We start from the raw sequence: 24,241 nt of genomic DNA on the forward strand, positions 1-24,241 counted from the left end.
AAATGATGGATATAAGATTATATATGATATAAATTTTGGGTAAAATTTAAATTTGAAAATCGGCTTACAATGAGAGGGTGTCCAAAAACTTATATACACATAGTTAAAATAAAACTTAACCCATGTGAGACACAAAGATCATAACATACCACCACGTTTTCGCAGCCGACGTTCACTGCGGCTCACTCTATTGACACTGACCCAATGGTAGTCATTTCTCTTTTGACGGTTCCACTCACCTATCAGTATTTTAATCCAGCCCATAAGTCGCCCCCTCCGTGACTCAAACCTGTAACGTGGTGTTTTTAGCTCTAGTACCAAATGATATAAAATTTGGATAAAACTAACCCTTAAAAACTAGCTTACAATGGGAGGGTGCCCAATAACTTATATACACATAGTTAAGATCAAACTTAACCCATGTGGGACACAAAGATCGTAACAATGTAGGTCAATACTAACCCGACCTATCTAATTAATAAACGGGCAGGTCAGATTCTTTGATCCCAACCCTTTAATTTCGTGATGAATTCGCAGATCGTGTTAAAAATTAACTGTTCTAAGTCTCAATTCTCAAGCAAATATATACCATGCAACTTGGTTTATGCTACAAGCTTCCTTTGAATGAATACTTTAAAGCCTTTTTGCTCAATCAATGAATCCTTTCTTGGTAGCTCGATAGCTAAAGGCATCCATGATTCTGTCCAGGCTTTTGCTCAATTATGCAGCAGAGGCCGGTTAAAGCCTTGCCATAAGGCCCTGACGCATCTATTTAATACTGCTTTAACTTTGAGCTGTAAGCTTTAAGTGAATTAAGGCTCTCTCACTAAGTTTTTCTCTTGCACATGTGCACCAAAATTATGAAGCAAGCTGCTGCTGCAGGAAACATAAAGCATCAAAAGCCTACGTACGTACCTTTAATTTCAACTGTATAACATAAATGTGTGATAGGTTTGGTACAATTCATGAGGCCTTAAACCTACTTATTTGCCTATAATTCCCTTGACATCCGTACGTAGACAAATGCTGCTGCATATGCCTTAAGTTTTTTTCTTTTGTACTCAAAGAATCAGCCTTGTAGTCTGAAGAATAACGGGTCGGGAGGCATTCTCTGCCTGTTACTGCAGTCACATGGGGTTTCTGGTTTTAGGTTTGCTTATTAAAGAGTGCACATTATTCCATCAGAAGCTGCCTGATGGTGCTTAATTGTAAATAACCTATATGAGTTTCGACAAATTAAGTTTTCCTTCTAACTTGATTCGGTTTAAGAAACTGATATGTGTTTAAAGTGTATGTAATTTTTATGTACATTTTTAAAAAATGTATGTTTTGTGAATGTGTTTTGGAAGGGTTTTTTTAATTCTGGTATTTTTTTTTTTTTTTTTTTTAAAAAAAATTTATGTTTTGATGAGTGTTTTATATTTTGAGTTGTTTATTAATGTATTTGTAATAAGAACAAAAATAATAAAAGACAAGACAGGAAATAAAAACAAAAACAAATATAGCCGATTATAATTCTCTTTAAAATAAAAACAAAAGTGAAATATCACTATTTTTGGAATAAATTAAATGATCACACATTCCAAAAAAAAATTAATCTAAAATTATGCTTGAGAGATGAAAAATTGTGAATTTGATCACTTTACGTCTTTACCATCGATTTAACTTTTTGTGAAATGGTTTAGTTTGTTATTGTTTTTTAGAGTGTATTTTTATTTTTATTTTTTTGTTTGAAAAATATTATAAAAGTGAAAATAATTTTAAGGATTTTTTTGTTAATATTTTTGTTTTGAAAATAAAAAACAAAAAGAGAAGGAAAAAGTGTTATCAAACAAATTTTCTCTCCAAAAAATGAGTAATGATATTTATACAACTGTTATATAATTGAAATAATGTATGACAATCATATAACAGTCTACTAAATATCCATTACTCCCAAAATTATACTCTCTAATATTTATTTGTAGAGCAATCATATAATTAACATTAAATTTGAGAAAAGTGTTATAAAATTAATTAATATCAAGGGATCAACCTCATGCATGCACGTGCCATGACATCTTCACCAATTTACGAAGACCATGAAAAGCAGAGCCAATGGAAAAACCAGAGAAAAAACAAACACAAACGGTGCATGTGAACCCACAGAAACCGGTGTAGTTGCCGCCATGTTACTCAGGTGATCGAAACTGTGTAAACCCTAACCATATATGTCGGCGTCGTTTGTTGTTTTAAGCCAAAAAAAATAAAAAATAAAAAATAAAAACTCTTAGCTGTTCACCACCAACCTGTCACTACCACAGTCCACAATTTATCAAACCCTAGCTAAGTCGTTGCATGCGGACCACCACCACCAGTACCAACAGGCCAAGACTTACTGGCATAGATTCTTTACAGCTTGCGCGCTAATGGCCAATGGGGCTTGAAAATCGCTCCTCGTGATAAGACTTGGTATATTCTAGAGGCTTTGAATTACTAGTCTAAACAAGTTTTGATTAAAGTCAAGCTTAAAATCGGTAATGACACCAAAAAGGTGATGTTTAACTATGTTTTTAGATTTTGTGTTTGTGTTGGCAAATTCATGTGTCAAAACAAATTTTTTTTTTTTTTTTTTTTTTAATGTTTAATCTTGAGTTACCTATTAAGTCGGTCCAAGACATGAAAAATTCAAGTTTATAATGTAGTGTTCGGCCAACACATACTTAGTTGGAGTAGAACGGTCATATATTTTTGTTAAAACTTTAGATAAATACAATCTTGATGGTGTTGGAAATTAATATGATTCAAAGAGTTACGACTTAGTATTTCACGAAAAATTTCAAATTTCAATGTTTACTAGGTCAAAACGATTTGTCAATAGAAGTTTGAAAATTTGAACAGTACAATTGATATTTCAATCGAAGCTAAGTCAACCGAACCAGTGCGTCAAATTAATCTCAATACTAAAATCTAAGAAGCTTGATTGGAGCTCGTTCGGCCGAGACTGCAGCAAACCATTTTAACCTAACTGACTTCTAAAGAGGTTAACACCTTTTGGGCTAGAACAGATTTGATTCATCAATTTGTTTTTCATCAACCAAACAGCATACCTTCAGCCAACAGCCAACAGAAAAGATTTATAGTCTAGATATTAGTAACAAGAAAAAGGATCTTTAGCTGTTTATAGCAAGTTAGATGACAACTAAAGCTAGATTTTATTGGATATAGTGAAATATAAAATTAAATCATACAAGGAGAATAGGCGAATCCAAGGCTGCCATTAGCAACTCTTTCACTGTTGGGATCGACTATCTGTCGGGAGTCTTGGGTGTTTCTCTTGGACAGATAAAAACATAGCAAAGACAGCCAGCCGCCTCCTTCACACTACTCATTATCTTCTTCCCCCACTTTTTTTTTACTTCTATTTTTTTTAGATTGTTTTTCTGTTCTTCTTTTTGACTACTTTAATCTATTCAATCATCATAGGTTATAAATTATAATATATTTGAATTATCAGAGTAAACAAATATTACCCACAAATCTTAATCTGTCAGAACTTATATATTAAAATAACAAAAATTATTACTTGGTCAAATTACATGCTCAAGAATAAGTATTTCATTCCAAAACATGTCCATCAACGATTGAGCTATCTATTGGGCATTAGTTTGCCTTTAGCGTGTGATTCTCTCTCACATGCTCTAAATTAGAATTTAGAAGACTTTCTAAACACTCAAATTAGGAGAAAACTTTTTCCTAATTTTATTCAAGTCAAGGGTGTTTTTTTCTTCCCTCGTGTGTGTGAACATAGCACTTGGCATTTATGAATCCCAACCATATAACTTCGGCATATAGCTATGAATTAATCCATTCACATTGAATGTAACATGAACCCGGGGTTTTTCAAAAGGAAATTGGAGGAGTTAAGAATAAATAAGACAGTGACAAACATATTCATAAAGAGATGTGTGGGTGAAGGCCGACAAAGACTAATAAGCATTAGATCAACTAACTTGGAATTGGAGATTCACAATAGGGAACTTTAGAAAAATTTGGGGACAAAACATTTCGTTCAAAGGGAGCAGGTTGCCACATGGTATTTAGAAGTTTGCGAGGGAGAATGAATGACCAGGATTGATCTAGAGTGAATCTCGATAGATTGCTTTCGAATGTGTCGTTCGAACAGATTCATTGTTTATGTGGCAGTGCGATGCAGCTAAAAACGCAAGCCCATTTTTATTAGGTTGGTATAGATTGGGAAATACTCCAAAACTATGGTTCCAAAAACCTTACCTTATATTGAATATAAGTTTTAGAAAGGGGCACCCCTACTATACAGCAACTCCATGTGTCAACAGGTTTGCGAGTTAATTAGATGAACTACGTCGCGATACAACAACGACAACATGTAATAAATGTGTTTAGCCTGATCGCATTCGAACAGTGTAACATGCCATTCAAATAGAACATCATCTCCATGTATCATCAATTGTGTGGGTTAGTATGACACGACGAGACGATCGAGATGCACATTTTATGCGTGTGGCGTATTGTCAAAAGATTGTTAGAAGCTTATACTTGCTAAGTCGTGGACTCATAAGCTCCACCAGTAAAATTATTAGTTTTAGAGTTATAACTGTGCCAGGGGTAGATGAGCTTGCGAGGTACATCCGGTGGGGTCATGACTTTTGGGAAGGCTCAAGATGAGGGCTTAACTTTTGAAAACCTAAGGTTTAAGTCTAGCTAGCCTACATGTCTTTTTGTTATTAAATAGTTTGAAATTCAAGAACAGTAATGAGATATATATTGGACTAACTTGTGCATAAGTTTCAGTATAAATGAAAGTTATATTTGGTGTTTCAAAATGCGAGTTTGTAGTTATATATATATATATAACATATTTTTCATTGTGTCGTTTATTAGAAATAATAATAACAAGATGCGAATATTGCAAATAAGGCAATTATCTAGGTGGGGTTTTACATTGAAGATGCATGACTGATATCAATTGCACAATATTCATGAAATTGGTTCCACTAAATGATTGTTGTCACCTACTTGTCCAAAGTCATTTTACTGAATAACAATGAAGGAAGAAATAAATAAAGAGAGGGGATTTATAACGGTCTCAGACAACTCTTGGCAGTGTTGGCATAGTATTAAGTTTTATCTCTGACATGTCGCAAATATTGTCTTAGTAACACATTCTGGTTTTGTAAAGAACATGTAGGGTACGTTGCATATCAATCCTCTTCGGGTCAGAAATTGGTCATTTCCAAATTTTGACCTAGGGGAAGGGGGGTTGGAGTCAGAATTTCAATTTTGAGCCCAACCGAATTGTATGAAATTTTTTAGCATGGCCAAGAGTAGTCGGCTTGGCTCAGAATATAGGTTTACCGTTGGGTTGGATCTGGATTAGGCTTGGCAAAACAAGTTAGCGTGTCAACCTTTTTAACTAATCTGGTAAAAAATGTGTCATAAACGTGTTGTAAACATGTCATAAACGAGTTAACAGGTCATAAATGTGTCATAAACAGGTTGGCGGGTCATAAACGGATTATAACCTAAACCCAAACCATATATATTCGTATCGTGTTCGTGTCGGATTCGCGAGTCATGTCAAAATTGCCAACTCTAGTCTGGATTGTTTTTTACGATCGCAACAAGTCACAAGGAGCAACATCGGGTCACATATAGTGACAACATGTAAATCGACGCAAAAAGAATGAATTGTTAAAAATTTAGATTCCAAATTTTGTCCTGACCTGAGGCAGATTTAATTTCTATTACCAAACCCTAAAGCCGAGGCCTATCAAGTGCCGACACTCAAGTTGGCTCACAAATTTCAGGTCAAGCGGAGTTGGGTGAGCAATGCTCAGCCTTAGGAACATGGAAGCTTTTCTTTGGCAAGGAAGTAACATAAAACTCATAGGGCAGTAAATATTAAGTTCACCATAACCATCAATCAATTTGATAGAAGCAAAGCAATTAAATATTAACCTAGCAGTGGAACCACCTAATAGAACCTAATGATATAGCCATTCACTGGATGAGAAGTAAGATTAGTAAAACGTGGCTATTACTAACTCCATTAGTCAAAATCTACTCTTAGGTCCAGCTCTTCAATTACATGCATCAATGATACATTTCACGAGTATTTATTACACTTCTTTCCTACCGATTGATGCAAGAGTATTAATAACAGTTTTTTTAAAATTAATAGAATAAAATTATTTTTTGATTTCCTATTCATATGCTTCACAATAGTTTACATTATCTTTTTTTTATATCATTAAAATATTAATTTTTTACAAAAACAAGTTTTTTACCTGCTTTCTTATTTTTTACAAAAATTTAACACAATCCTCAATCAAAAGGCAAAAAAACATGAGAGAGGAGAGATCATATAAATATTTTATGCGAAGTCAGCCTCTTTGTTTCACTGCCAGCGACTTGTTTTGGGTTTTTCTGTCTGTGTTTGTATATTTCCCATGTTTCTCCCGTACATTATGTATTTGTATTGCTTAAATTTTACTGGAATTTGTGTTGGCTAAATGCTAAATCGGCCCTCTTTTATTTTGAGAGTGAGTGTTGAATGTAAAGAAAGGCTCAAATTTAATTTCTGTAAAATTTGTGTATTATTTAGGCAGCTGTTTTTAAGTCAGATCCTTCTGACTTAAGAGTTTTAAAGTCTTGTACCTTTTTCTTATTATGTAAGCTTTCGGGCAAACAATATATGGTAGCACATAGTACTTGTTAAAAAGAAAAAGAAAAGTTTAAGTGTTGATCGGTGTAGGTAAACAATAGGAAAGTGCCTGCATATGACTTTATAATTTTATTTTTTTTTAATAAAAAATTCTTATATTTAAGGAATGAATATTATAGAGAATCTGTTGCAAATGCTATATCGTTTTAAGTGATTTCGGTGTCAAATGAATATAATAAACTCATTTAACTGTGCTAGATTCTCCTATCCAACAGCAAGACCCAAGATTTGATTGTGACTAATGAAATTATACATACCCAAAATGATTAAAATTAATTTAATTAAAGGAGAGCTCATGAGAAAGGGCAAAACGGCATCCAAATGACAGCCTTAATCCAAGCATGTTCTTCCACCAACAAAACCCCAGGATACCAAGAGAATTTAATTGAACAAATATGATTAAAAAATCAAGTCAACTATTGAAACTTGATACTTGAAAAGTCATTCTGTACAAATTCTGTGCTGTATGAAAAGAAATTCCCTATTGTTCTACCTACTCTTCTCTTTCTCTCTATGCCAGCCAGCAAGATCAAGCTTATGGAGCTCATCACCCCCCACCAACAACAAGCACCCCTTTTACTTTTTCCACCTGTTTCCCCCTACTCTAATTCAAATCCTTCTTCAAATAAAGCAAAGCTTTTAAAGATGGTGTAGAGCCCCCACCTCCTACAAAGTGTCTACCTGTTCAACCAACCAAACCCAACCAACTATAACAACTACCATCACCAAATCCCCCCACTTTATCCTTTTTTATGTACACAAAGCCCAAACCTGAAGCAAAGAATATTAGGCTACAACTCTCATTTAGTAAAAAGAACCCTTTTAAGAATAAGATCTGATCAATCCCAAGTTGTATAGATTCCTTCTCACCAAGCTCCCAAGTGATACCAGCACTGCCCCACCTACACCAACTGGTTGCTCTTCCCTCTCCACCTTTTTATGGCACACCAATGGCAGTTCCTTAACTTTCAAATTACTCAATCCAATTCTCTGTCTAACAGCTTCAATGATTTTTGGATCTGCAGGGTTCCCAATAGCATCTGTCACATAAAACACATTTAAAGCCATGTCCCCTTGTGTTGATATCTCGGCTCTTGTCACATTTAGCCCATTCTCTCGAAACGTTCTTGTCACATCCGCCAAGAGCCCCTGACAATCGGCAACACATAGTTCCAGCCTCACACCCTATAATCAAAAAAAATCAAATCCATTAATATATTGCAGCTCATAAATTCACAAAGCCACACATAAAACATGCCAATTGACACATGAAGAGGACGTTTCGAAATTGCTATATTTTTCTTTCACTTAGCACATTTTGAAACTGTTAAACCAAATGATCGCGAAATAGAACATTACCTGAGACTCTCTTCTTTCAATGGCAGCTTGTATGCACAGGATCACGCGTTGCCTCTCGGGATCAGAACTGATTGGAGTCCCATCTGTGTGCCTAATGTAAAACTCCTGAAACAAAATCAAGCAAAAACTAAGTCAGAAAACCCAAGTCTTTCACAATACTAAAAGTCTGAAAAACTACTACAATCACCATGTTTAAAAGTATGTACCAGATAAGCGTACTCTCCACCAGTGGTGATAGTGGCATGAAAAACAACATATCCCATGTCAGTCATCGTGCAAACAATATCAAAGAGAAGCTTGGACCGATCCTTGCACTGAACATTCACGACCGAGTAACCCCTCTCCGCCCAATTCTGAACCGTGACAACCGGGGACTCAGCACCGGCCATCAAAATCGGCTTTCTCTCATAATCACGGTCGGCAAACATCATCTGATGCAGCCTCCTTTCAGTGTGCGTGACTGCCATAGACACCGAGGTCCTGGCGCTGCAAATGTCGTTGTCACCCTTGAGCACGTTCCTCAAACGTGCCTCAATTCTGTCTATTTTCTGCGAGTCCTCAATGGGGCACCCCGAGTCACAGTCCTTCACGTAGATCAGCGATGCGATTCGGCCATTGTGTGTCCAAACTTTGGACTCCACCACGTTGCATTGAAGGTCCGCTAGTACCGCGAAAACCTCGGAAAGCAGACCAACCCGATCGGATCCCGTGAGCTCCAGGGCTGTCAGGCCGTTATAGCCGTTGGTTCGACCACAATGAATGGTACACATGGACTATAAAAAATCAAACACCAATCAAATTTAGGCCCCATTTGTTTCCAAAACGATCTAAATCAGAGCATTAAATTAAATGTAATCATTATAATTACCTGCTCAATGTAGCTGATAACGCTCTCGTCCGTCAGTTTGTCTCCGTTCTGATCAGTAACATGGAAAACTGCGACCAAATAAGTTGAAAACGTTAGAACATGTTTGGGAAGCTTCCAGGAAAAAACCAAGCACCAAGAACAAAGACTTTTGGGGGGGCTTTCTTACCATCCATGAACCAGCTTGCGTCCGAAGATATGTAAGCCTTCTTTATGGAAAGGTTCAGATCGGTGAGAACTTGCACGGCTTCCAGTAAAATCCCATGTCTTCTAGCGCTATCGACCTGTAAATCAAACAAAAAAGTGAAAAACAAAAAAATGGTTAAATTTTCTGCGACTTTTTCTCTCCTGGGAAAATTCAAAGCACGTGGTTTGGGGGTTTCGTGCAAGGCTCACCGTGACCAGCGTCGCAGTAGGGCAAACGGCATTGTCGATGACGACCCTGCGCAGAAGAGAGTGAATGGGTCAGGTCAGAGAGGGAGCACTTTTTATCTTTCCGAGATTTCTTCTAGATTTTGAACCGGAAACAAACAAGGGTCTTTGAAAAGTCATTGTAAGACGTAAGAAATTTCGGAGAGAAACAAGGATGGGAAGGAAAAGTCAGAAAAATAATTAAAAACTACGAAATTCGTTTAACTAGTTAATTAATTAAATTCCAAGTCGGTGGAAAGTTGGTTAATTAATTAAATATTTGCATCAAAAAAGGGACATCAGGGGGAGATCTGAATCTCAAACTTGGTTCTGAAACAAAGATTTTCAAGAAAAAGGAAAGCAGAGATTGCAGGGTTTTCACTAAAAAACTTTCAGAATTAAAATTCAAAATCGCTAAATTTGTAGAATGATCACGCCGATACGGTCTGAAACAACACAAACCAATATCGAGAAGCAAGTTCAATCCAAGAAAGCTGGCAATTAGAGGCCAAATCAAAGCGAAAATTCCAAAAAAAACTTGCAAATTCAGAAACCCAAAGAGAAAAAGAAAGTCAAAGGTCGAGTCAGAGAGCGCTCACAGTTTTTGTGTGTGAGAGAGAGAGAGGGAGGGAAGAAGACTCATAAGAGGCAAAAGATCCAGACCGAGAAGCTAAAATTCGTAGAAGGAGAAGGAACAAACCTGGGAGGGTTCATCCGAAACACAAGCTTCTCGTATTCGTCCCCACTAGAAGTAGTAGCAGACCACTCCATCTCCATCTTCCTCTTCTTTCAAAAAAAACAGAGCACTCCAAGAACAACGCAAAAAAAACCCCCTGAAGAAAACGCCTTTCTTACACTGCTCTCAGCGAACCCACAAACTTCTCTGCCCAAAAAACGCTGCAAAATCTCCCACTTTATTGCCCCGAAAACCCCTCGTCTCAATCGCTATTAACGACACCCACCAAACCCTTCTCTCTCTCTCTCTCTCTCTCTCTGAAGCGCAAAGCACGCCTTGTTCTTAACTCTCTCTGCCTCTATGTTCGTATATATATATATATATATATATTTATTTTTATTTTTATTTTTATTTTGAACAGATATATATATTTATATTATTTGCTTTAAAATATATACATATTAATTTTAGCGAATACTTTAATAGTTTCCAAATACACGCCCCCAAGCAAAGGGGCGCCTGCCCGAGAACCTGCCCAAGCTGACACAGCCCTTCTGCCACGTGTCAGCAACGCTCTATTCGGGTGGTCCGCGAGTCCACCTCGGACGCCACGCGAGCGTTCTTTGCGTGGGATAGACTCAATGGCCCACGTGGCGCTGCCATAACTTTGTAATTACGCTGTGATTTTATTTTATTTTTCTGCCGACCCGAATCATGACGCCCACACGTGGACACCGCCCCTCGTATCGGCTTTTCCTCTGTCCTTAATTGTTTCGGCCGGTTTTCTGATATTTGGCCCTGCTTATAACCGTTTTATTTCCCTCTCCTACCCTCGTATTCCTCCCCTAAAATCCGTCTCCGTCGAGGGCTAGTTAGTAATTCCGCATACAAGCCCACAACGCATATTCCCCTGGTTCGATGGAGAGGTGGAGAGGACAAATTAGCCGACTGTCGTTTCAAAAGAGTGAGTTTGGTATTATTGGTGATCTCATCAACCTTTTCATGAAATCTGACATAAATTTAAAGAATTATTCATGCAATTTGCATTTTAAAAAATTATTCTTGTTTGCTAAAATATTGTTCATGCTATCAATTATTCTTAATTAATCCTATTTTTCATATCTAATTTGTTTAGGTAATTACATTGACCTTTCACGCTTTAGAATAAATTTCCATGAATTTAATTAGAAACTAATTAAAAGAGATATGACATATATATATATATATTTTTGTACATGTCCAATAATAATACGATTCATAATATATATATTATTGGAGTTGTGAACCTCATGAGCCCGTGAAAGAACGAGAAAGAATCTTTCAAAATTTTCTAACCATAAATATAATTTACTTATCATTAATTGCCTTTTAATGTCATCAAAATTATGATTTTATTTTGTTACATTTATATATATATTCCCTTTTTAAGAATCGTGGATAATATAAGATTTTATATGTTTATGGTTTCTCTATATATAACTTAAAAAACAATAAAAAGATATGGTCATTTTATTTATGACAAGGGAATTCAAAGCTTCACTAAAAAATAAAAATTGGATATATTCCGGTCATGGAAAATGTCCGAATTATAACAATTTTTACTACAATGCCTTATAAATTTACATAGTGAAATTTTATAATATTCCTAATAGCCTCATTATTTTTGTGAGCTAATTTGATGAAAATATTAAAAAACTACTCTCAGCAGCCTCATCACTTTAATCAAAAAGTGTTTGTGAATGAAAATACTCACCAATTTTGATGAATAATATTCACTCACCATTTCTAGTAGCCTCATCAAATTTTACTCACCAAAATAGCTAAAAATCACTTTTCTCTATTCTGGTGAGCCATTTTATTAAAATTCTCCCAACAGCCTCACCATTTTAACTATTTGTTATCACTATTCTATTTAAATAATATTTTTTTAATATTTATTTATTATTTCTCTATATAATCTTTTTACAAAAAACTCTTCATATCTATGAAATAAGGACATTATCATGTGAGAGATGAGAGATGGGAGATGGGAGAAGAAAATGAGAGAAAAAAAGAAAAAAAGTGTGCTGATCATATGAGAGACAAAGGTGAAACAAAATTTGGTGAGTAGGTTGTTGAGTGAAAATGTCTCATCTAATTTGGTTAGTAATTTCAGTCATCAAATTTTTTTGGTTAAAATGATGAGGCTGTTGGGAGTGATTTTTCAGGATTTTCATCAAATTGGCTCACCAAAATAGCTAAAAAACTATTTTGGTGAGGCTACTAGGAATGCTCCCAATTTTGTTTCTCCTTTCTCTCTCACATTATCATTATATTTTTTTTCTTCTTCTTTTTTCCCATTTTCTTCTCTCATTTTCCATCTTTCTCACACGATGATATCCTTATTTCATGAACACGAAGGTTTCTTTATTCCTGACATAAACTTGGTGGTTTTTTCATTTATCTTTTATTTCTTAAATGTGATTGAGAAGCAAATGAAAATTTCTGAAAATTTTTAAAAAGTGGCTCACCATAATAAAGAAAAGTAGTTTTTATCTACTTTGGTGAATAAAATTTGATGGGACAACTAGGAATGTTTAAGGATTAAAAAATTAAGTTATAAAATTGAACAGATAAATTTAATTATTTAATAACTAACATATAAATGTCGAATACCGAAATGAATTCAATGAGATAATTGTGTAATATGAATATTGTACAATTAAGATAAAATGTAATTAAAAATCGGCTATTAATTTTTTTTACAAGCGCCGATATAAAAGTTAAGTTTTACTTTATTACATCATCAAATTGAATGATGATGTAATTGAACTTGTCACTTGAACTTTACTTTAAAGTGGAAAAATCTGATGATTATTGATGTGCAGGGGAGCACGGGGAATGCAGTGAGGCCACCCTCACCGTAGAGTTCTCCTTTCAAACAGAGAGAGAGAGAGAGAGAGAGAGAGAGAGGGGGTTAAAAACTTAAAATGAAGAAGCGGTCCCACGCGCATGACTCCTAACGTAGTCGTGGAGGCACGCTTTCGGATTATGTCTTCGGCCTTCCTTCCACCAACGGTGCTTTTCAAACGTTGAAACCTCCGACACGTGTTGGACAAGGAGTAATGTCAAACCGAGTGCTGTCATGGCCCACCACTTTGGGCCCCGCCAGGCTGACCCTCCTTTGGTCTGACCCATCACGTGGGAAACCCGTCAGAAAACACGTTCCCTGGTTGGTCCGATGTCTCTGGGGAACCGACTCTCTCCTACGCGGCATCACCGCCAGCCCATCTTAACGGTAACGGTCCCCCCCGGCAGATTTTGAAATTCCTCTCCGTTACGCCAAACGACCCTCAACTTAGCCGCGTGGCAGTACGGGAAGTCCCTTGAGAAGCTATCGGTTAGAAACGACATGTCTTGGCGGTTGAAATTGAGTACACCGCTCTCACAATTCAAGCGGCGTTGGCGGGAAGATCACCGGTTTCCCGCCAAATCGGACGGTGGTGGGTCCACGCCATCACGGAAGAGATCCACATCGATGCTGTGGGGCGGAAAAGCAAAGGTGCGGGTCGGCGGTGGGGGGGGGGACCCTCGTGTTCGACGTGGAGAGTACGAGGAGAGGTCATCAGACTCATGGAGTGGTGACACGTGGATGAATGACAGCTCACTGGTCCCCACGTAAGATAATATCTTACTTTTTTTTTTTTTTTTGGAAAATCCCGCCGTTTCTTGGGTCTCTCCACTGAGTCCACTCTCCCCTTGGCCTGCTTTTTTGACCGTTAAATCGTTGGCGCCAAATTCGAAAACCAGATTCACACTTGGGCGGGGGAATTGAGGGGGGAGGTGGGGATTCCATACAGCGGCGCCGCATATCTCTCCGCCAGACACTCGAGGCATGTTTTCGTGCGACGTGATTAAACATGTTCTCATTAAATTAATCGGCTACAAATATTCAAACTTTTTCTTTTACTTTCTTTTTATTATATATAATCGAGAGTGTTTTGCAAATAAAATCAATACCCACGACACCAATTTTAATTAGTACCGGACCCAATGGACAATTATCAGATCATGTCACATATCGAAAATGGGGAATTATTGTATTAAACAAGTTAAAAGACCTCTTAATAGGAATTGTTATTCGTGATCGCATATCGGATTCGAGTTGTGTTAAGATATAGATCAACTTTAATTAAATGGGTCAGACCATTAATCTTTAAGACGTTAATTTTAAATGAGTTATTATCGAGTTTGCTAGTCCGAAGCACGGGTATAAGCGTGGAGGTAAAAGTAAAACAAAGTGTAATTTATTTGGTATTGATGCTTTGGTTTACCTTATTTTTTTGGGTAAATAAATGGGTTTCCGTTTCCACATCCTCACTTTATTTGCTATGGCTGGCTGGGGTGAACAGTAAGGCATTTTTTATTCGACCTTTACGTGGGTTTTCGCATGCAATGGATTTGGAATCTCGAAATAAGAAGCCATGTGAATGGAGGATTTTGCACTTCAAAACCAGGGTGGGCAGAGTCAAAGTAACTGCAGCCTGCATGTGACTGATCGACTGTGTCTGTGTGGCTCCAGGGAGTTTCTTATTTTGTTAACAAAAGGGTCGGTCAAAAGCAATTTCAGGATGATTTTCACCTTCTTTAGTTGCATGTTTTTTTCTTTGCAAATCCAATAGCTGGTTTTGGCCACATCCCCAAACAAGCCTCTTTTTTCAACTTTGTCACACCCTCAAAATGGTGTACTTTCTTAATCTATTAGACCAACAGTGCAAACCCAAGCACATGGGGGGCACATTGTTGTGAGTAATGCTATACCCGCTTTCATTTCACTCTTTTTTCTTTACTTCTTGAGGTAGCCAATGCTACATTAGACAATACCACCACGCATGAGTGGTCCGACCACCAGATTTAGTGGTTGCAACTACCAGATGATATCATGTAGGATTTGGTCACAACTACTCCTCATGGCTACGAGAGTGGTTTCATCCAATCGGAGTGGCTATGCAAAAAAAAAAATCAGCTAATTAACGTGGTTTTGCCACATCACACATTCACACTACAACATCAATAAATCATTTATTTATTTATTTGGAGGGGGGGGAGGGGAAGCAATGCCCCTCAAGGGAGTAAAAAAAGTAAGGGTAAAAAGAAACAGCTTCCGGTATTACTATCACAACGCCCTTGCAAATTGACCGTTACTAATTAAATTTCAGAAAAACTTCACTTAACCCTTCTTAACTTTCATGATTATATTTGAAATTACTTCAGGTTCCTAAACTTCAAAAACCTTTAATTTAGTTTATCCATCTTTTAATTTTTTTTTAATTTTCTTTTTAATTTCACCAATCCATTAGGGTTTTTTGTTAAATCCTAACAGAAGAGTATCAAAATTTTCAAAATACTTCTCATTTTTTTAAGGAAAAAAAAAATGCAAGGTTTTAGGTGTTGATCAGGATTTAACAAAATTTACAAAAATACCTACACCTAAATCCTATATATATAAAACATTGGTATTTTGAAAATTTTGACAAGATTTAATAAAAAATCATTACAAATTGATGAAATTGAAAGATTAATACAATAAATTAAGAGTTTTTTAAGTTTATGAAAATAATTACAAAAGCAATAACAATTTATAAAAATTAAGTAAAATTTTTCTTTAAATTTAATTGTTTAGTAGGTTACACGTGAGAATATAATGTGAGGTGGAATAATAGGACAATTTGTTTAGAATGTGAATGATTATAAAAGTCCAGGCCAACTGGATTGCGACGTGACGGGCCGTCCGATCACTATCGGACGGCTTATGTTTCCACTAAAGAGCCGGCATACAAGGTTGTGCGGGTGGACTAACAATAACATTAAAAGTCAACAAAACGTAAATACGAAGCAAAAGGGTCTGGTCCCCCTTTCTTGCCTTGCAACTTTGGTAATTCCCCTAATTTTTGTAATCATTAATTATAGAGATAGATACAAAACAAAAACAAAAAAAATTACAAATTTATACAAAGCTGAATTTAAATTTTAAAATAAATAAATTTGAAAATATATTTCATGAATATTGCTGCATCCGTTTTCTTGCTTTCTGGGTAAATAAAGAATTTGTAATGAAAATATTTGCCGCACTTTAGCTTTTATTACAATTTTTTACAAATTCACCTTCTTCAAGCATGTGAACACCATGAATTTAAAATACTCGTAATTTATTAAGGTTTGACTTTAGCTGTCCAATCCTAAGTTTACCCTTTTTTGAAAAAAAATAAATAAATTCTAAGCCCTATCTAGGGATAGTGATTTACTATAATTAGGTTCTGTCCGAAAGGTAAAGATCGTATGGTTTACGTACATAAAATAGGTCCACGTCCTTCGTTCTATGAGTTACCAAAGCTAATAGTAAGGGATCCTTATCCTAAGTAGATTATACATAACATAACCCATTTTCATCCTTGATTTTTAGGGTTAAGCAGATATTTGAAAAATTCATTTGCAACAAATATAAATAAATTTTAATGCGTTATGTGCATAGGTTGGACACAAATGAAAGGTAAACTTGGGATAAGGATTCCTTACTGATTGCTTGGGTAGCTCATAGAAAGAAGGTCGTGGGGTTCACCTGCTTCAAGGAGATAGTCCACCTATTTTACGTAGGTAAACCCTACAATCTTTTCCTCTCGGACATAACTTAATTATAGTAAATCACCATCCGTAGGGCTTAGAATTTTTTATTTTTTAATTTTTTTAAAAAATGGTAAACTTAGGATTGGACATCTAAAGTCAAACCTCAATATATTAAGGATATTTTAAATTAGTACCAAATTGAATTTTGACTTTTCCGACAACCTAGTCTAGATACGTTTTTATGTACCCAAAACCAAGTAATTTCAAATAAAACCTAAGTAACATTCTTAATGTTAAAGTTAAATATATATTTGATAAATTGATCTGAAAATAAAAATAAATAATTAGAGATGAATTACGAGTATCACTTAGGATTTGACACATAGCCTACATGAATTGTAAATTAGGGATTGACATTTAAAGTCAACCTGAATAACTATTTTTCTTTAAAAAAAAAAAAATTCAAATTTGATTATTTTGATTTGACTTTTAATCACTTCTCAAACTATTATTAAAAATTAAGTACTTTTTTTTAAAAAAAAAAAAAAAGAAAGAAAAAGAAAACTGGCATTAATAATTTAATATTAGTCTCATTGGAAGACGACGGGTGATCTCCTACATTAAGAGCATGTACATGTCGTGCAGAACATGCATACCATCTAATATACGTAACAAATATATATAATCAATTGAAATAGCATTTTCAATCCTTTCAAGGCTACTAAAGTGCATTTGATTCCCTAATTTTGCAGGTCAAATTTACTTTCTTTTTTTTTTTAAAAAAAAAAGTAGTAATGTTATGTATTACAGTCTCATCTCATTGAACTGATGTGACAGTACCATCAATCTTTGTATTAGCCATCGTTAAACAAAAAAAAAAAGGCTAGTGAGAACTGATACATCAACCTAACGAAATGAGAGTGAAGTAGATGTATAGTATATAGTAATTCTATTTTAAAAACCACCATTTCATTAACTGCATTTTAGAACCGTTATTTTTTTTGTTTTTTCAAATTACATATTTTAGAACCGTTAAATCAAACCGATACCAAATCAAGTCGATCTGCCAACTTGTAAGTGATGCTTGCAAGGATACCCTTTGCCAAAAAAATGAAATAAATTTATTAATATGGTGAATTTGTATTGAATTTAAGATAGTGACTTTGCTCCAAACATTTAAAGCAAGCAATTAGTGACCTTTTGGCCATAGGAGAGTCCAATCCCAAGTAATCAATAATTTCGGGCAATAATACAACTCAATTTTGCCTTTATGTCTTTCTTTTTATATATATATATATATACACATTTATTTATTTTTATTTTTTGTAGATTGAAGCATATAGAATAAGAAGAACAGTACTTATCTTGAAGTTTATCAAGCTGTCCAAGAGGTGGAAGTGTCAAAACCAAAAAGGAGAGCTAGCTACTTGGAAACCTCCACTAAAAGATTTTCAAGAATTTCCAAGTAGCTTGGAAAATTGAAATGCCACTACATTTCATTGTCTTATCCCAAATAAAAAAAAGAAAAAAAAATCAGATTGAGATGGAACAAGAAAAGGTCTTTGGATCACTATCTGTTACCCATTTGTCAAAGGCAACACCCATATAACATGTGCATTATCTCAAACTAATCTAACAATCTAGATTGTCACACCTATGTGGTAAAGAGATTCCGATCCCTTATAATATCTTGTCTCGATTGCAAGGAATCGTCTGCAATTGTAAAAGGCTTCCGATAAAACCTACTTGTCCGTTTAGAAGGATTGGCTCTAGGTAAACCCTTCAAAGATATTTGAAATCTCTATAGGAAGTGAAACAAGAACAAAGCAGACATTCCAAAGCAACCCAAGTCAATAATCTTGGTCTGATGGCTTAGAGCTTCACATTTATCAAAGCAGTGGAAGCTCGGGCCATCCGACCATTCTTGGATTGTCTGCCTAGAGACTAATCTTCAAGACTTCATCCAGCTATGGGTTTGACTTGTCTCTTCTTCACCTACTTTGAATTTTCCAAATTATTTTACTAGAAGCCTTTGCTATTCCTTATTTGTCATCTGGCTCCTAACCCTTTAAAACGTATAGTAAATTTTTTTTTTTTTTTTAATAAAATTAGTTGTGTCAAAGTATTGATTAAATGATTAAATTCATCTTTTCTTATCAACTTAATTATTTGGAATAAGTGATAACTTAATATGGTATCAGAACAGAGGTCCCGAATTTAAACCATGTCTAGCTCTTTCATTTATTTCTAATTTCAATTAAATATTTTACGTGTTGTGTCTCATCTATTAAAAGTGAGTTTAAGCCTACACGTAAGAAGAGTGTTAAAGTATGATTAAATGATTAAATTTATCTTTTCTTTAAGCTTTTGAAATAAGTGGTGATTTAACAGGTTGAAGTAATATTTTATTCAATTTAATTTATTAAATTGATATTTGTTTTTAGAATATGTAATTTTTGATATATATATATATATATATATATATTATTTTTAATAGCATTAGTAAATTGGGAAGATCCTTGTTTTTAACTTAATAAATTGAGTTGAAGGAATTTCTTTAAACTCAATCTATTAAATTAGTATATGTTCTTAGAATATGTAAAAAATGTGATTCTCACGTTAATTTTTAATAGGATTAAAAGATTACATGCTTTTTTAGATATATTTTTAAAAAAGTAGGTAAAATTAAATAATATACTTGACAGATAGATATCAATTTAATAAACTAAATTAAAATCATTTCCTCTTTTATATATATCTCAGTTATAGGGCTGACAGTTTTTTACACGACCCGCAAACCTAATACGAAATTAGCAGGTTAGTCTGATTCATTTAATTAAATAAATCAGGTTTTGGTTTATATATATAGTTTTATATTCATGATTCGACCCGACATTCGACATTTATGACTGAATTTATTTAATATAACCCGCGAACCTAACATGAAATTAGAGGGTTAAGATTGCGAGGTCTTACTTGTTTAATCAAATTAGTCGAATTAGAATTGACATATATAGTTTTATACATATAACTCGACACAACTCGAACCCGACACGAGAATATGAATTGTCACCTCTGCTCAATTGAACGAGTTCTTATCATTATTTCCAACCAAAATAGGAAAAAAAAAAAAAAAAAAAAAAAAAAAAAAAAAAAAAAGAGAGAGAGAGAGAGAGGGAAAGAAGGAGAGGAATTGGCTTTTGTCTTACACTTGGAGACATAATGCATCATATGTGTATCATATTTTCTACACATGTATCACTTAATTCCATCAAACTCAGTATGTATGAATTGTTCTGTCAAGAATAGGATAGATGATATATATGTATGTGCCTGTTTACCACGTGAAGCACAAACATGTCTTGTTCAATCAAACTCCAACAAGAACTGAAAGCCCTATCATTAAATAATTAATAAAATAAGAAACTTATGTGTTTTTTTGGGTGAAGAAGTAGCCTTCTCAAGCACTTTATTTGGTTCAACATTGCCATCGGACAGATGCTAGCAGTTAAACCAGCTGGAAAACACCTTCCAAGGAGAGTCCCTTGAGATTGAAGGGAGTAGTCATATATAGGATGTGACTTGGAGAAGATGAGGGTGGCCATTTCTGGTCCTTTTTGGCTCCCTCTGAGAGGACACGGTAGATCTAACTTGGGCCACTTTTCAAAGGTCTGGAGAGAAAGAAAGATTTGGCCAATCTCAACTAATCTCCCATCTTAAAAAATGATTATCATATATCATTATTCATTATTCATTAGGTTTTGCCGACACCCAAACAAAAATTCAAAAAAAAAAAGAAAAAGAAAACCATTCACAACTACCTTAAAAACTTAAGCTAATAGAAAATAATAGACTTAAGCACGTCAAATATTTAACTAAGACAAAGTTAGAAATCAAGACTTTTACTTTGATACAATGCTAAATTATCACTTATTCTAAAAGCTTAAGATGATAAGAAATAATAGACTTAATCATTTAACCAAATCTAGAAGGGAATTATAATACTGTATTTTCTTTGTAGTCTTCATTTATATATCATTGAAATTGCCTTTAGTTACTAACCAGTAATTATTGAAAAAAAAAATGATAACTTCACAAAATGGCCGGTATCGAACCATCGGCCGTTTTGAGAAAATAGTACTGAAATTTATCAAACATCTCAAACTGGAATACAAAGTTTTCAAACGTCTTACATAAAGGTACTCCTTGAATCCTTCCAAAACTGATGTGGCTTTTAAAATCGCGTACTATTGAATCAAAATCAAATAGAAGTTTATCATACATCCAATAATAATGTTAAAAGCCACATCAATTTAGAGATGACTCAATCAAGAGAATTTTAAATGCTAATGACTTGTATACTTGTTTCAACCAAAACCATACTTAAGTATTGGAGTGTTAATTTCTCGTTGGTGTCTCGTGTGAGTCATATTTGTCTATTTCTTATCTTAACAAGTCTTTTTAACTGGACTACTGGCGTGAGGTTCGCTATACAAACAATACCGATAGGTGCACCATTCGTTTTTTTGGAAAGATTTAGAAGTTAATTATCTTTTAGTGCTGTTGATTTGGCAGCCTTGCGATCACAAAGAAAAACGGTTTGACTTGTTAAATTAATTAAGGAATTAATTCTTGCTCTAATACCATGCATGTTAAATTATCATTTATCCTGAAAGCTTGAGTCGGTAAGAAATGATAGACTTAATCATTTAACCAAATCTATAAGGGAATTAGAATACTGTATTTTCTTTGTAGTCTTCATTTATATATACTATTGAAATTGCCTTTAGTTAATAACCAGTAATTATTGAAAAAAAGAAGGGATAACTTCATAAAATAGTATCAAATTATCAGCCGTTTTGAGAAAATAATACTGAATAATCAAACGTCTCAAATTGGGATGCAAAGTTTCCAAACGTCTCACTTAAGGATACTCCTTAAGTCCTTTCAAAACTGATGTGACTTTTAAATCAAAATTTAATCAAAATTCAATAGAAATCTATTGCATATCCAATACTAATGTTAAAAGGCACATCAATTTAAGGACAACTCAATCAGTAGGATTTTAAATGCTAATGACTTATACACTTGTTTCAACCAAAACCATACTTAAGTATTGGAATGTTAATTTTTCGACAGTGCCTCGTGTAAGTCATATTTGTCTGTTTCCTATCTTAACAAATCTTTTTAACTGGACTACTGGCGTGAGGTTCGCTATACAAACAATACCGATAGGTGTACCATTCCTCTCTCTCTCTTTTTTTTTTTTTTTTTTTTTTTTTTAAATTTTTTATGGAAAGATTTAGAAGTTAATTATCTTTCGGAGCTGCTGATTTGGCAGCCTTGCGATCACAAAGAAAAGTGGTTTGACTTTTTAATAAATTAATTAAGGAATTAGAAACTTCTAGAATACGATGAAAGGTACCTTCAAAAGTTGATTAAACCCCCCTAATCCCTATTCAGTTCAAGAAGTCAACCGTAGTTTCCACATTAGCAAATTGAATACAGTAAATGAGAATTCGACACAAATGGGAACATGCGACCTAATGATCATGTTTTGCTCTTTCAACTTGTCGTGTTTTTCAAACCTTTAATTAATTAGAAAATTAACCATGCAGGTAGATATATATGGTTACAACTAATTTGCATTAATTAATTATTAAAAGCTAATCTTTTATCCAAGCAGTATAATCTAGAATCAGATCTTGCTTTTTCATCCTTGCGTAATTGCTGACAACCAATTTCTGTTCTTATGTTTGACTCATAGTTTAAACAAGCAAAAAATTCTAAAGGCTTGTTTGGGGGTTCTTATCCCGCTGCAAATTTGAGTGAAAAATCATTCATGACCGACAAGTTATTTTAATAAAAATTTTGGTGAGATGCTACAATGCTCGCCAAACATTAAAAGAAAATATTTTTTTTATTATTCTTGTCATTCTTCGCTCATCAAATTAATAAAGAATAAAAAACTCCATGAGAAATAATATTTAAATAGAATTATGAAAGTGAAAAGTTAAAATTAGTGACGGGACTGTAAAAAAATATATATATATCAAGGGATGGTTGGGGCTACCACATTAATATTGTGTGATAAAAATGTGATATATAATATTACTCTAAATTTTTTGCAAAAAATGAAAACAAAAAATTTTGAAAATTAAAAAGAAAAAAATTGGAAAGATGTACAATTTTTCATGAGGGGGGGATTTTTGGTATATTTTGGAAAAAAAGAGGCCATTGTAATAGCATTCCTAATAGCTTCCATATAGTCCATTCCCTACATATAAGGAATATGTAAAAAAAATCACAAAAAACCACTTAGAGCAGATATACTATCGATTATCCGTTGAGAATGCTACAGTTCTACACAATGTGTAGAGAATCAAAAGTACTTCCATATTTATTATTTTAATGCAAAATATTTATCAACTTCCATATTTATTATTTTAATACAAAATATTTATCTTTTCTCTTTCCTTTCTCATCTCTAATCTATTTGCTTTTTATTGGGGATTGTATTGAAATTTTGTGAAAAATGTAATGGTTGGTTGGAATTTATATTTGTAAAGAAATAATATTTAATTGATATAAGGAAAGATAAGGACAACTATTGTGAAGTGTATTTTGATAAGGAATCAAAAAATAGTTTTGTCCTATAAATTCAAGAAAAATTAAAGAAAAACTGCTGTGAATGCTCCTTAATAATAGCTTAGGAGGAGGGAGATATTGCACAAATTGAAAATTTGAAAGAACATTACAAATTAATTAATAGTTGGAACATTTTCATCTGGCTAGCCAAAAATGTTAGCCGAAATGTTAAAACGGGAGCAAAATGAATTGCATACGATTTAACAATTTAGAGAGCGACCGAGCGTTCACTCACCAAATGTAAAAATAATGTATTTTAAATAAAATAATGAAACAAATAGTAAAAATAAAGAGGGGAATAAGTTTTAGCATATATAAAGAAAAAAAAATTATTATTTTTAACTGAAATAAAAAAAAAAAAAAAAGAATTTACTTAGCAAAGACGTAAATACTCTGGCATGGGTAAATGTAGTTCTGTCAATATCACGAGGCTCACGTGACCTGGCACATGAGCACATGCCAAGCTGTCTTGGGTCCCATCCATAGACGAGATCACATGCACAGATTTGCATGTCCCACCAATCTACATGTTACCCCCAATTCATGAGTTTTGACTGCTTTTCTTGCATTAAAATAAATAAAAAAGAAGATCCGATTTGACCATTAAGTCCTCCCCCAAATTCTCTGCAAAACCTTCCTCAATCTGCTGCAACATGTCACGGAGGGTTATCCTCCTCCTAAGTCCTATCCACAGCTGGTCGGCAATGGTGATGGGCAGTGGGGTAAAGGTAGTCTATGAAAGATTTTATTCAGGATCTTCCGGAGAGATTGACATAATTATCATGTTAAAGTGTTCATATACAACGTTGACCTTTGGTTCTGCCTTAGGTCACTCACTTTGTTGCCTAATCACATGACATTTTGCGGCACCACATCATGTTTTAATAAAGTTTTTGCTTATGTTTTTCGGGACAATTTTCGCGATGATAAAACG

At 34.2% G+C, this 24,241-nt stretch overlaps 1 protein-coding gene across 1 annotated transcript; it reads right to left on the minus strand.

Annotated features, from left to right (window-relative positions):
* Positions 1-7,111: 7,111 nt before the first annotated feature.
* Positions 7,112-10,397, minus strand: LOC133854174 (ACT domain-containing protein ACR8-like). Its single transcript, XM_062290246.1, has 7 exons — positions 10,081-10,397; positions 9,366-9,411; positions 9,139-9,253; positions 8,973-9,040; positions 8,311-8,877; positions 8,105-8,209; positions 7,112-7,930 (listed from the first exon to the last, which is right to left on the minus strand). Exons 1-7 carry the CDS (start codon positions 10,155-10,157, stop codon positions 7,568-7,570), a joined length of 1,341 nt encoding a protein of 446 aa, XP_062146230.1. The 5' UTR covers positions 10,158-10,397; the 3' UTR covers positions 7,112-7,567.
* Between the last annotated feature and the right edge of the window lie 13,844 nt (positions 10,398-24,241).

This window comes from Alnus glutinosa, chromosome 13, assembly GCF_958979055.1.
Source record: "Alnus glutinosa chromosome 13, dhAlnGlut1.1, whole genome shotgun sequence".
Taxonomy (NCBI): domain Eukaryota; kingdom Viridiplantae; phylum Streptophyta; class Magnoliopsida; order Fagales; family Betulaceae; genus Alnus; species Alnus glutinosa.

Bases quoted from the DNA above. Each gene is read 5' to 3' on its own strand.
- LOC133854174 (XM_062290246.1), bottom strand. From the start codon at position 10,157: ATGGAGATGGAGTGGTCTGCTACTACTTCTAGTGGGGACGAATACGAG. The intron at 9,412-10,080 runs GTTTGTTCCTTC...TCTTCTGCGCAG, and splicing joins TTTCGGATGAACCCTCCCAG to GGTCGTCATCGACAATGCCG. The intron at 7,931-8,104 runs GTAATGTTCTAT...TTTTGATTATAG, and splicing joins TTGAAAGAAGAGAGTCTCAG to GGTGTGAGGCTGGAACTATG.